At 31.6% G+C, this 14,580-nt stretch overlaps 2 protein-coding genes across 8 annotated transcripts in view; one reads left to right on the forward strand and one right to left on the reverse strand.

The window, feature by feature from the left end:
- Nucleotides 1-9,304: 9,304 nt before the first annotated feature.
- LOC106752736 (calcium-binding protein CML38) lies at nt 9,305-9,964 on the forward strand. The gene has a single exon (XM_014634478.2). The coding sequence runs from the start codon at nt 9,372-9,374 to the stop codon at nt 9,792-9,794; it is 423 nt and encodes a 140-aa protein (XP_014489964.1). The 5' UTR covers nt 9,305-9,371; the 3' UTR covers nt 9,795-9,964.
- A 1,520-nt stretch (nt 9,965-11,484) lies between these two features.
- Nucleotides 11,485-14,580, reverse strand: part of LOC106752746 — an 11,796-nt gene continuing 8,700 nt past the window's right edge. For 6 of the 7 annotated variants that reach the window (XM_014634490.2, XM_014634492.2, XM_014634487.2 and 3 more), the window contains 11 exons: nt 14,306-14,381; nt 14,140-14,233; nt 13,990-14,059; nt 13,649-13,828; nt 13,104-13,226; nt 12,931-13,014; nt 12,659-12,843; nt 12,436-12,574; nt 12,296-12,355; nt 12,109-12,213; nt 11,485-12,027 (listed from right to left, as the gene is read on the reverse strand). In XM_014634490.2, coding sequence (XP_014489976.1) covers nt 11,914-12,027; nt 12,109-12,213; nt 12,296-12,355; nt 12,436-12,574; nt 12,659-12,843; nt 12,931-13,014; nt 13,104-13,226; nt 13,649-13,828; nt 13,990-14,059; nt 14,140-14,233; nt 14,306-14,381 — 1,230 coding nt within the window. In that variant the 3' untranslated portion in view covers nt 11,485-11,913. The remainder of the gene's footprint in view (nt 12,028-12,108; nt 12,214-12,295; nt 12,356-12,435; nt 12,575-12,658; nt 12,844-12,930; nt 13,015-13,103; nt 13,227-13,648; nt 13,829-13,989; nt 14,060-14,139; nt 14,234-14,305; nt 14,382-14,580) is intronic. The other variant, XM_014634488.2, reaches the window with a different exon arrangement.

The raw sequence follows: 14,580 nt of genomic DNA on the forward strand, positions 1-14,580 counted from the left end.
TGAGAGGACAATGTCACATATTAATGTTAAGTGTCATTGTTTTAATTCCAATTTAATCTTTATATTTGTTTATTTGATTTACTTAGTTCTAACTTTTTTTTCCAAAATGGAGCAATATTGTCTCTCTCTAAATTCAAACCAAATTTATTATTTGTATAAATGTTATACTAATATTTTTTTTTATCAAAAATGAATTTTTAATATATTATATTATTATCATGGATATATGTATGTTAGACTGAGTTTGCAGTCTTGATACTCGTGCTTTCTCTTTCTTCTTTGCACAGTAGTCATTGGATAGTCAACTTGTTAGAGTAGACATTCTTTTTCAGTCCTTTGTTTGAAGTAGGTTGTACCATATTTTTAGACTTTGCTTCAAGTGAGGAATATTCTATAAATATCTTTTGTCTTCAACGTCCATTTTTGTGTATTTGATCTGTAGAATTGTGGATGCGTGTAATATAGTTTATCTGCAACATTAGAGTAAATTATGCATGCAACATATATGTATTTTCTTATCACTTTTGTTGTTTTTTAATGTTGAGCATTTAATGTCATTTAATGTTTGTTTAGAACAATAAAGTGTTTTTGATTTCCTAACGTTAGGTAGCATTTTGCAATTAAGTTCTTTCTCTGAGATACCAAGCGTAGATATATATGTCATCATGAGATGAGGTACTTGTTAAGCTCATGACATCATTTATTCAATTAAACGCCTCTTTAACTTTTGTCTCTTTTTAGACAGATAACGTTTAGCTTACTTAAGCTTTCTTTTATATTTTAACAATTATGTCTTTTAATGTGTTTTGTCTGAGACATTGTCTCTACCTATTTGTTTTCTAGAGAAGTTGAATACCTATTCTAGGTATTATAAGCATTAAGCAATTAACTCAATCTCTCTTAAACCTGTCAGGCAAAACAACGTTTAGTCATGCGTTTTGGTGTTTTGACCTAGATGTTTTTCTATTTCCTAAAACCTAAGTGTTTTCCTATGTTTTTCTGTGTTTGGGGATTATGGTTCTAGGTTGTGTATGTTTGGGGTTTAGGCTCTAAGTCTTGTGTTTTCACCCAAGTTATTTTCTGATTATCATCCTGTTTTAACATTATTTGATTAAACTTCAAAACATGAGAGCTTTTGGGCATATAAACGATTGTTTCTTTAACAAAAAACACACAAAAAAAGACAAGTAAAAGAAAGAAATAACAACACGAAAATAAACCAAAACTAGGAGCATAAAGCCATGAATCTCACAGATTCAAGGTGCAAAATTTTGGTGGTGGTGAATGAATGATGATGTCTTGGTTTTGGTGGATTATATACGGTGATGGAAGATGTGTTTAAGGGTTCTCTAAGAAAGGTTTAGCCAACTCTTGGAGGAAGGTGGTTAGAGGAGGCCACTTGGGTTGCTCTAGTCTAGGGTGACCTTATAAAGAGTATGAGTGCACAAAATGGCAGCATAACATTACTCTAATTCGAAGGTGATTACATGAAGGAGAGACTATAAGCCCATCTTCCACAGATGACTCTAACTCTTCTTTGAATGTGCTTGGCCATGGCTAGGGGGTATGCCATCAACTTCTTTTTACAAGCATCAAGTTCACAAGCTCCCTTTTCACAAATGCGAAGAGTTTCCCTTAGGCACACAACTTCTTTGAAAAGAGTTTTTTAAGTTAAGTTTAAGTTAAGTATTTATAGACTCTTACATTTAAAAATTAGGTCAAAAAACTAAGATTCGGGTTCGCAACTACCACTTATAATTGATTATCATAAGTGACAATTGATTATCATAGAAGCTTTTCTGAAAAACTAAAATTAATTAGGATAATCAATTATCACTTATGATAATCGATTATCACAAGGGCTTTTGTTGAAAAATAAACTTTTCTTGAGTGTTTTGTTGTTTGGGTTCTGCCATTGACTCTTGAACTACTAAATTAATTAAAATACAAATTACAAGGCTGCAAGAACAAAATTATTAAGTCTTCAATGTATCTCTTGAATCCAAGCACTTCTTTAAATCTTGTATAATTCTCCATAAGACATCATCATCAAAACTCTTTATTGAAGAAGATGTCCATCTTCATCTTTTGTCAACAAATAATACCACATAGAGAGGAAAATAGGCTCATCCTTAAAGCCAAACACACCTAGGTGCATACGGAGAAGCATGAGTAGTTGACCTTCTCTTCTAGAAGGTTAAGGACTAATATGACAGACTTGGAACCAAGCTAGGTTTCTCTCCTTTTCAAGACACTTCCTTTAGATATAGCTATGTAACGCCCCAAATTCTGGGATGTCACGGGTTTATAAAAATCGGTAAATTTCAAAACTTTATCATAGCGTGGAAAGGTATTTTTAAAAACCTTAACAATTTAATCGACATATAAAAAAACATTTTTCCAATAGAAATAATGAAGGAAATAAAGTAACTCCAAATACATTATCTTTAAAATTCAATCTCTATGACTTTAAATAAAAATCCCATGTTTGTCCCCCGTCATCTCTCGGATCTATCCCGCCTCTGGAACATCTACAATATCATCTGCTCACATATAACACATTATACGATCATCGCCGGTAATTTCATTCACAAACACACAAACACAAATATGTATGGGGTAAGCTACCAATAAAACAATCACAATAACAAGATATAAACATATTGATTATATCAACAATAATCAAACACCTCATACATAGTAGTAATATCAATAGGAGTTCCTAAACCTCTAATGTAAAATTTCAATCACAACGCATTACTCGATCCTTGATCTTCGATCCTCAATCCTTGATCTTTAACCCTCGACGTCCTCACTAACATCTCACACAAAGACTCTTGGTTTATCCACTCATTAACACTTATGCTAACTACTTACTATAACTATTATAGCAACACTGCTATCTCATAGCATTACTTGGAGCTTCTCAAATACCATGATTTCCATCATAGATACACCACCATCATGATTATCCCAATCATGAACAACACCATGATCATTACCGTACCATAAACACCATTGTGGAAAGAGTTTGTCTCACTCTTGTAACCTACCTCACTGACTGTAGCCGCTCCTACAACCCACCTATAGCCTCCCCTACAAGACATTTGTAGCCTCTCCTACATATATGTTTGAGTAGTCCCACAATCCAACTAAGGAACATGTAATCCTGCCACACAAGGACAATGACCACACCTTCACCCCAAGGAAGGCCCAATCCCCGAATAACCCTTCCAATGCACACAAGGCAAAAGGAAACACCTATCCGCAGAGCACAAGGACTTACGAGGTATAGCTAGTAGACTTATCCTCCACTCTCATGCTCATCAATCACATACTTAGGTAGATCCCAACACTTATTCATGCTATAATCTCAATCACAAGTCAACATTGACGCTAAACATAACCATTACTCTCATTCTTTGATCATCATCATGTTTCACAGCTTCTCAAGCTTGGTCCACGTACATTTTTCATCAAATTCGCCATTTTCAGAAAAATGCACTGTGATAATCGATTATCACTTAAGATAATTGAGTATCTCAATGAAAATTACCTAGAAACATCATGCGGAAGGGATAATTGATTATCATCCCAGATAATTGATTATTCGCGCAACCATACTCAACATCGACGCGTAGGTAATCGATTATAACTAATGATAATCGATTATTGTCGAATCGAAACACATCATGGACATTATTCAAGCATTCAAGCATACATACATCAATCGTACATCACGTGGAAACATACTTAAAACATCATACATGCATTCAAGCATCACATACCCATGTAAGCATACTCAAACCCATATAATACATCACTTGAATCATCCAAATCCAATCATTGACATGTTATACCCCCAATAAACCCAATTATACTACATATGATTATCACCATACCTTTACAACATATATTTGCATGGAAACCCTCAAGCATCATAACTTTGTTCTCTTAGCATTAAACCCTCTGTTGGGACAACCCAACAAAACATACATAATACATTCATAGGGAAAATTCATCACAAATATTATCAAAAACCTATTTCTATGCACACACAAACCCTTATCCAACAATAGTAATAGATAATCATAATCATATAAACATATTTCAAACAAGGATTTTTCATGCCAGAATATCAAGAATGCATATCATACAACAAATAAATGTAAGTTTCCTCATATCCCTCAAGAAAATCAAGAATAAACCCATATGTTCGAGAAACAGAAGCACCAATCAAGATCTCATGCACATACAATAACAAACAAAAGGTAAGTTTTCTCATACCTTGGCTAATACTAGGATTTTATCTACAACCCCAAAACACCACTAATTTTTCTTTGTACTAAGAGTTTATGTTGCTCTTTCTCTCCTTCTCCCAAATACGCCAATCTCTTCTCTTCCTCTATTTTCTCTCTTTGATTTAGGGTTTCTAAAAGCACAATTACAATCACTCTCTCTATATTTTAATATTTATAAAACAACTCAACTCTATCTCTAATATTTATTCACTTATATTATATTTTATTCTAATTTATTATAATGAGTCTATCAATAATATATATTATTATTATCTTGTCATAATATCTAATTATATGTAATAATATCTTAATATATCATTTAAAATATCTACAATATCTAATAATAATAGTATCTCTTTTAAATATCCAAACCCACCAGAATTATATCTCGTATTTTCTTTCAACTACTTTTTAAAATAAAAACAATTAAATCTTATAAAAGATTTATCTAATATCTTTTTATTAATTTTTCATATTATTTAATTTGCATGTCTTTCCTTTCTACACTCCCCTATTTTAATTTCTACACCCAATTAATAAAAATGTAAAAGACCCATTTGCTCTTAAGATAAAATATAAATATAATCAAATAAATAACATAACAATTATGTTCAAACAAAGATGTACACTCTAAAGCACTAATTACCAAACAAAAAATACCAAAGTATCAAGACTACTTTATTTATAAGACCCCTATTTTTCCCAGATCTTACATCTTCTAGAAGCTTAGAGTGTCTTTTTATTTGTACACCATTTGGCTTTGTATTAATTTTAAGAGACCCCTTACCCTTAACTACATAAGAGGCTCTTTAAGACTTTTTTTGAATGGGTTGAATGTTTTTGAGAAAATACATACATTATATTTGATAACGGTTGAAATTACCATTATCTGTGATTCAATTTTGATATTAAATGCACCATTTTTAACTTAGAAACTTGCTTGAACTTATGTTTTTAGCTTAGTTTTGTTAATGAGTGAATAAAAGTTATACTTAATGATTTTATCACTAAATTCCCTTAAACTTTTAGGTTATTTGGATGTTTTGGAAGAAGAGCAAAAGTATCAAGGAGTTGGAACTCAAGAGGGGCAAAAAATGTGAAAAAAATGCAGTGCAAAAAAGTCAAGCTGAGGGCCCTAGGGCCCTAAGTGCCAGCCAGTCAAGGCTGAGCGCCCCTTTAGGGGCGCTGAGCGCCAGTCTTCATGTGCCGCAGCACGCTTGGGCACCCCACTTAGGGTGTTGAGCGTCAACGACGTGGGCTTGGACTTTATTTTTGATCTATTTAAGGACTTGCACGCCCTAGGGTTTGTATCTTTTGATAGTATAGACGCAAAAAATACATTTTTCGACTCCTTAAAGGTAGAATTGGATGTGGGAGCTCTCCTATTCAGTTTTTAGGGTTTATCTTTCATTCTTTTTCCATTGTGCATCTAGTTTCTCCATGATAATGGGAAACTAAATTCTATTTGTTGTTAGGGAAGATGTAACCTTGTGAACTCTCATGTATTTGAATTGATTCTGATTTATATATGTTTCTTTCTTTAATTGTTAGGGATTTTCTTCTTTTCTCTTTGCTTGTTATGTTTAACTCATTCATGACATGATTTATGGTCTTCTTTGATATTGGAAAATACTTAGAAACCAAGTTCTAGAGAATTTCTCCCAAAAGCAATATTGCCCAGGGATGAGGATAGGAGGTTTGGTTGTCTTAAACTTATGTTCGTAATGTAGAATTAATTATTAGGGATGCAAGGTATTGTGGCCTAATAATTAAGGATAGGCTTTCTTCGCCAGGGGATCGGGTTTTAAGTAATTTAGGGAGTTACATTAACAATTAAATGAAGAAGATGAGTTCTTATATGCAGGAGTGATTATGTGAAATCTAAACCCTAACAACATATTCATCTCATATAAAAAATCATTTATTCCCTTTGTGTTTCTCTTCAATTGATCAAATTTGCATTCATATTTACCTTTTTTGTACTTCGCATTCAAAACCCCCAAAATATTGTTCTCAAAAGCAATTACACGATTGTTTAGTACAGTGAATCTCTTGAAAAACGATACTTGGTTTTACCATTATTATTACTTGATATGATTCAGTACACTTGCCGATATCTTAACAATATTCAAGCATTATCATTGCTCTTTTTAGCAGTGATCTTCACTTAGCCTTATCTTGAGACTTGCATTCAAGTGGCGGCATCCTCACTCATCTTGGATTAGTGAACCTTTGTGCCCCCTTAAGTGACATGCTTCCCTTGAGTTTTTCATCCCCTTATTGTTTTTCCTCTTTGTTTTTTTTTTCTTTCATTTTGGTTACTTATATGCATGCTAGATTCGACCATTTGTGTTTCTATTGTCGTCTTCATTTGTTTTGTTGTTTAAATGAATTTCTTCTCTTCTCTTGAACTTCTTGAAATGTATTTCACATATAAATAACATTGGTTATCTTAATATCATGTGAGAATCTTGTTGAAACTTTTTTTAATCACTCAACACCATATTCCTTAAAATACAAAAATGGATCTTTATCAATAATATTTATTTCGATATATTATTTATCTATCAGTAGTTTAATTTTTTTCGTATAAGATTTGTAGATATATTTTATATACTGATATGTTGGTTTATGTTTTTTTATTAACTATGTCATGATTTAAATAGAAAGTTGAATCCAAATAATTAAAAACTTTATCCAAACACTTCATTTATTAAACTAATATAATTTTTCAATTACTTTTGTTTTATTATTATTACAGATTTGGTTATTTAAAAAAAAATCAAATTGAAAAATATTCTTACATATTGATAAAAAAAAAATAATTAACTACGATACTTAGAAGTGAAATGAAAAATCTCAGTTCTAACGTATAAATATTATATATCTTCATTAGTTTTAAGTGTTTCTAATAAGTAAATGACTTAGGTCGAAAAAGAAAATATATTAAAAGTGACCAAATGATGTTTTTTATGTGTACAAAATCAATAACATGGTTAAAAATGACGACATCTAAGGTTAAAAATGCAACATTGGTTAGGTAGTGGGAAATTTGATAATGAAAAGTGGCAGTGATGGTGATGGAAGACCAAATGTGGCTATTTCTTATGTAACGTGCCACCAGTGCTCCATCTTTTCAACAAAAGGAATTAATTAATACAAAAGAAAAATGTCAATTTATATAAATCACTCCAAATTTAGGTTATGTTTAAACTAGTTTTTTATAAACTTTCTCAAAGAAATAAAATTACTCATAAGTTAAAATTAAATAATAATTAAGTTAAAATAAAAATTTAGATTTTTTTTTTGCAAATGTATAAATTAATTTTAATTTATAAAAAAATAAATAAAAATAAAAAAAGTTGGTGTAAAATTTGTTCGATTATTCACTTATTTGATAACCAGAGTTATTCTTTGATAAAAAAATTATTATAAATAAGATTCAATAGATTTTGATTAATTTTCTTTCTGTTGTTATAGTAGAAAATTGAATCAATTTTTTTTTATCATCATTCGAATAAGTGTTTGAGATCTAAGATTTTATTTGATCATCAATCTAATCATCATCATATTTTTTATTTTTCTTATCAAGAAATAAATTATCTTTTATTTGAATGACTTAAACATCTTGTATTTCTCGAAAAAACGATTCGATTGATGTAATTTGATATAATTTGATATAATACTTAAACTAGTTTTTTTTATAAACCTTCTCCAAGAAATAAAATTACTCATAAGTTAAAATTAAAGAATAAATAAGTTAAAATAAAAGTTTAGATTTTTTTTGAAAATGTATAAATTAATTTTAATTTGTAAAAAAGAAAAAGAGAGTTGGTGTGAAATTTGTTCCAAAGATCCTTAAGTTATTGTTTGATAATGAGAGACAAAGAATAGAATAAAAGGACGTGATTGTTTATTCCTTTGTTTTTCACTTCAATTTCTAAATCGCGTTTGCTCAGAATAATAATAATCGAGGCGAAGTGATACCGTGTGCCGCCCCACTATACAAATAAATCACATATCATTAACTATAACAGCAAATATATTATTATAATGTGGAGATTATCTTATTATCTATACATAAGACATTTTTATTGAAGATAATCGGTAAATTTAAAATGGGTTAAATATATTTTTAGTTTCTATATTTTGGAATGATTTTAGTTTTAGTCCCTCATTCAAATTAAGGTATAATTTAGTCTTTCAACTTTAGAAAACTCTGATTTTAGTCTTTTTTACCAAATTTTTTTAACTTTATTTGTTGTTTCAAGCACGTTTCATTATAACATTTGGATTGTTTACACTGTTTGACACATTTTTGCTTCAATGTTAACTGAGAAACGTGTTTGAAACAATAAATAAAGTTTAAAAAATTTGGTAAAAAAGACTAAAACCAAAGTTTTCTAAAATTGAAAGACTAAATTGTATCTTAATTTGAAGGAGAAACTAAAACTAAAATCGTCCAAAGTATAAGAGTAAAAACATATTTAACCCATTTAAAACTCATGATAAATAATCTGATAATTCATAAAAATCAATATTTAAAAAAAAACTTTTTTCTCAAAAAAAATAGTTATAATAAAAGGTATTCTAATATGAGAAGCTCTAAAAGTAATCGTGGTATAATAGAATAAAAAAATCAACTAAGATGATTAAATAACGTAATTATAACGTATCTATGACAATGAAATGATGGTATTAGTACGGAAAACGGACACGTTGCTCCCACCATTGCGGAAGCGGTTTATCGTTACCGCGTTAAGTGATGTACCAAATTTCAATTGCAATTTTCGAAGTGTTTTATTTATGACATTATTAATGGTAGGGTTGACCTGTAATATCCTGCCACGTACCCTTGTCGTGGCTTCCATGTTCTTCTTCATCAATTATTGTGTTTTGAAAATTGGAACACTCTGGGCAACTTCATAGGATTTTTCTTATGATGAACACCACCTCCACACGTCGTGAAACCGACATCAAAACATATATATATATATATATATAGACAAGAGATGTTTGATAGCATTTAGTTTAAATTTTTGGTGGAACATAGAGACATATAGAAAGGAGATGGGGCAGAAGGTTGGTTTAGAGGATGTTGTGAGATACTTTGATGAAGATGGTGATGGAAAGGTTTCGCCTTTGGAGCTGAAGCAGGGGTTGGGAATGATGGGTGGTGAGGTTCTGTTGAGAGAGGCTGAGATGGCAATTGCAGCTTTGGATTCTGATGGAGATGGGTTGCTGAGTTTGGAGGATTTTGTTGCTCTAATGGAAGGTGGAGGAGAGGAGCAGAAGTTGAAGGACTTGAAGGTGGCTTTTGAGATGTATGACATTGAAGGCTGTGGCTTTATAACTCCAAAGAGCTTGAAGAGGATGCTTAAGAAGATGGGTGAGTCCAAGACCCTTGATGATTGCAAAGCAATGATCAAACACTTTGATTTGAATGGGGATGGCTTCCTCAGCTTTGAAGAATTCAGAATCATGATGCAGTGACCCATAAACCTCACTCACCAGATTTCATTCATTTTTTTGTACATTATGTATGTGTATTTCTCTTTATGGTGTATTCTAGTTTTCTAATCTCTTCATTAGTTGAGTCTGAAACGAAATCTTTAACACCTAGTAAATCATATTAAATAAAGGGATTTTAAAAGTTGTGTTAAGTGTTTTGTTTTGCAATTACAAATATGTAATCATGTTTCTAAAACCATAATTTTGATGCTGCTATTCGCACTCTCATTCTCCGTTTGCACAGATTGTCTTTACGGTTTTATAAAAAATCCTCAATATTTCGGTTTAAAATATTTTAAAATGCGCTATGGTTATACTCTTTTAACTTTAATGGAAATTAGAACCTATTATTATTTTAAATTTTTTATTGAATTTGACCTTTAAATATAAAAATAAATAAATATAATCTTTCTTTAACTCAATTACTAAAAAAACTAAAAAGATAAAAAGATGAGACAGATAATACAAGTTTAGTTTTGTCTCGCATAATCCTCAACATAGGTCAATGACTGTCACTGTATTCGGCTTGCATTGCTTACATTATAACTTAAATTCATAAAATTCAACAATTAATTATGTGTGTTTCTATTAAGTTAAAAAAAAATTACAAAAAGATTAGTTTTGAAATTTTAAAATAATTTGAAAGTACAATGGTTGGAGATATAGGGAGAAGCTTCTCAAATGTTATGTAAAATCCTATTGTTTTTATGCAGACCAAATACCAAATGAACCAAAGCAAGATTTATCATCCTATTAATTGTACTAAATATTTTTAATAATTTTAAATTTATGTTTGAACCAAAACAAGATGACAATTACCATTCTATCAATTATACTAAACTTTTTTAATATATTTCAAACTTCTGCCATTTATACTAAATTTTTTTAATATATTTTAATCTGACATTTAAGTTGTTTTTCGAATCTAACAATTATAACTCATGCGAACCTAGAATAAAAAATATTAATATCATTAAATTAAAAAATTTATATCTATTTATTTCTAAAATTTAGAAAAAAAAAATGAAATCCAATTCAAAATGTTACTACTTTATTATAAATAAATAAAATCTACCTTAATTTTATTTGTTTTTTTTTTCAAGAAAACGCTATATCCACCATTTATGTCTATTATTTCTAAAACTTGGACAAAAAGTGAAAAATGAATCCCATTTCAAACTGTCACTTTATTTTATTAAAAAAAAAAATAAACACTACTTTAATTCTTATTTGTTTTTTTTTTCAAACTAGAAAAAGCTAATAAAAGCCTACAAAGATAGAGCAGTGAAATATTTTAAGAATTCCAGGGATAAAAATATTTATTCCATACAATAACAACGGGAATAATGTAGATATTTTTGTTTGTTCAAAGCATGATAATGCGATGGATACATTCTTCTGTCAAAAGATTGGACTAATAACGAGTAAACTCACTAGTGATAAACTCACTAGTGATAAACTCAATAATGATTTTGTGGAATATTCACAAATTTTAACAACGCGCTGTTGGTGATCGTCATCATTAAGTCGATTACTACACAAACTACATGAGATAAATCCCAACATTATTTGTTGAAATTAATATGCAAAACGCCAATTTTTTTTTTCATTAATAACTGTTCTGAATATTGCCAGTATTGAAAGTTGAATAAATTTTGCATTGTGAAGGAGATTGAACTAAGGGATTTTCTATGATATGATGCATATGTACACAAGACAGAAAGCAGGGATGATCTAAAATGCTTATTGTTTGTTTCCATTAGGAGGGGTGATAAATGCTTTCACAGGGGTCGTTATGACTCTTGTTTTGGCAGAGACATTTTCAACACACATCTTTGAAGAGGTGGCGGCCAGGGGATGAGGAACAAAATAGATGCAGCAGAGCCAGCTCACTATTCTGCAAGGCTCCACTCCTTTCAAAACCCACCATCCCACAGGTTAGGATAAAAAAATACTCGAAAAACCTATATTTCACCTTATAAACGAAACAGCTCGGCATCAAGCCCTGCAAGCGTTATGAGGCCGGCACAAAACTACAAATACTGGAGGCTTCTGGAACATGAGGGGCAGCACTAGGAAAACATTTGTACAAAGGGTTTTCTCACATGAAATAGCTTAATGTTCTTTTTACTCTTGAACCACCTTCACCATATAGTTCATTCCATTGTTGAAGCTCCGTCATATTTACGGATTCAGAGGAAACGCTTGCACACACCTGTTTCAACATGACAAAGTTATATATATCTATTTTAAGAGAGGGAGGATCTTCGTATGAAACAGACCCCCTTTCATATACCTGTTGATGAGCATACTTGAAATCTTCCATGTTTAAAGATCGGATATCTGCACTTCCACTTATTGCCGGAGCAGGTCTACCTTCTGCCAGAGCAGCAGCCTGTTCCTGCCATGCATCGAAGTATACGATGAGTATAAGTCATTGATGCAAGCTGAAAACATTCTGACTAGAAAGTAACTAGGCATACCTTCTTTTCCTTTTCTAATATCTCTTTAATTGGACAGTGTGCAGCAGTTACACACAAATTCTGCAATAAAAGAGCAAGCTTGAAGGCCCCCATAACCTTAATTTAAAATTTGTACTAGTTTAAAAAAGAATGCCCATAACCTTAAGGTCACTTCCGGAATATCCATCAGTCATACTTGCAATTGCATTCAAATCAAGACCAGAAGACAAATCTTCTTTTGCCAGTATGACTTTCAATATTTTTGCTCTATTTGGAGCATCTGGCAAATTTACCATTAACCTGAAGAAGACCAATTTGATTAAGCCCCTCTCTTCCCAAATAAGAACACCAAGGAATTGACGTGAAGTTGAACATGGTGCTCACCTCCGAGGCAGCCTCCTTATGACAGCTTCATCTAGGTCAAAAGGCCTATTAGTGGCAGCAAGCACCAGAACTCTCTCAGTATCCTTCGTGCGTAAGCCATCCCAATTCACCATGAATTCATTTTTCATCTTTCGCATGGCCTCATGCTCCCCAGGATTTTCCCTCCTGCCCAACATGCTATCAACCTATACAAGAAGCCATACTAGTTTTCACTGATTTATTTTTCAGCTGATGAATTAAGCAAACTAAAAGCATTCATGCAAAAGGCTTACTTCGTCAACAAATATCACGCTAGGAGCAATTTTACTTGCCAGGGAAAAAACAGCTTTCACATACTTTTCGCCCTCACCAAACCACTGAAGCAAAATTGGAAAACAACACAGTTAAAAAGAATAAATATCTGACAGCATAGACGTTAAAATAAATCCAGTGAAGTAAACCCAACCTTAGACGTGATACTCGACATGGAAATGTTGATGAAATTTGCACCAGCTTCGGTAGCAACTGCCTTTGCAAGCATTGTCTTGCCTGTTCCAGGAGGACCAAATAAAAGAATGCCCTTGCATGGCTGCATGGATGTCAAGCAGAATCAAAAAAACTGATGAGTAAAAAAACTTGACAATGGGCGGGCTAAAAATTTAATTATTTTAATATTTGTGATTATTACTACTTTAGTAAAAAAATTATTCCAATATTAGGAAACAACACCAAAACGAGTTTCTTAAAAACAATTGCACATTACTGATACTTTGAGCTCTCAAGGAAACTTTTAATCCCTTGCGAAGATGCCCATGCCACACATTTAAAACCTACTTAGACATCATGAGCAGGCTCAGATTATTTATTTCCCGTTGACCAGTCAAACAGCAAAAAGAAACTAGTAAAAAGCAGGGAAGGAAATAAACAACAATAGAATCTAATTCCAACAGTCAATAGACAAAGGGGAATGCATCTTAAACAACAGAATGCATTTCAATCTGTAAAGTATACCTTGGTTAATTGCCCTTTGCAAAATAACTCAGGCCTCTGTAAAGGAAGCATAACCAATTCCTTCAATGTATCCTTGACATTTTCAAGAGCTCCAATATCATCGAATGTAACACCAATGTCGTTAGGTGGAATAACATCAGCCAAAAGCCTCTTTTCAAACTCATTTTCTGTTACAATATCCTGATTTCAAAAACATAAGAGGTATATTTCAGAAAACAGCACTCATGAAATCAAATGGTTAAACCCTATAAACAGAACAACTTCCAAGTAGTAAGTTGGGAACAAACTACTACATGTCGCTATCTCCCACAATCAAAGGCAGAAAAGTTCATAACAACAACCTTAAGAGACTTCTTCAGGCTTTTTGACTCATTCTGGATAGACTGTAAGATGCCAATTCCATACTGGATGCTGGCAGAATAAAAAATAGCTAATGATTAATAACATGACCCTTAAGTGTTTTAATGTGTGCATGTATATTGAATAATTACCTCTCACAAGACAACACAAGCTTTGCATCAGGATCAGTTTCAGCATTCTGCATGAGATGCCGGCTTATAGCCCAACCAACAATCTTCTCTGCATCTGCAATATAGCAAAAATGATATAGAAGAGATTTAAACAGTAAAACCTTAAGCACTTACTAGTAGAACATACTTTCAATACTAAGTGTTTGATCCTTAATGAACAAGGATTCAAGCCCTTCACATTCCACCCCACAACGGCTCAAAACCTATAATTATGAGAAACGATTTAGTACATCATGAAAGCAATTACAATCAACACATCCAACATGATCAAATAGTGAATTATTTAAAGACTAAAAGAAGAAACACAATTATAGCTGAAAGAATGTAGGAAAGAGTTGCTATAAGAATAGAAAACTTCTCTATTTAATATTGAATGAAACAAAGAAAAGGAAGCAATTAATC

This window comes from Vigna radiata, unplaced genomic scaffold, assembly GCF_000741045.1.
Source record: "Vigna radiata var. radiata cultivar VC1973A unplaced genomic scaffold, Vradiata_ver6 scaffold_43, whole genome shotgun sequence".
NCBI lineage: Eukaryota > Viridiplantae > Streptophyta > Magnoliopsida > Fabales > Fabaceae > Vigna > Vigna radiata.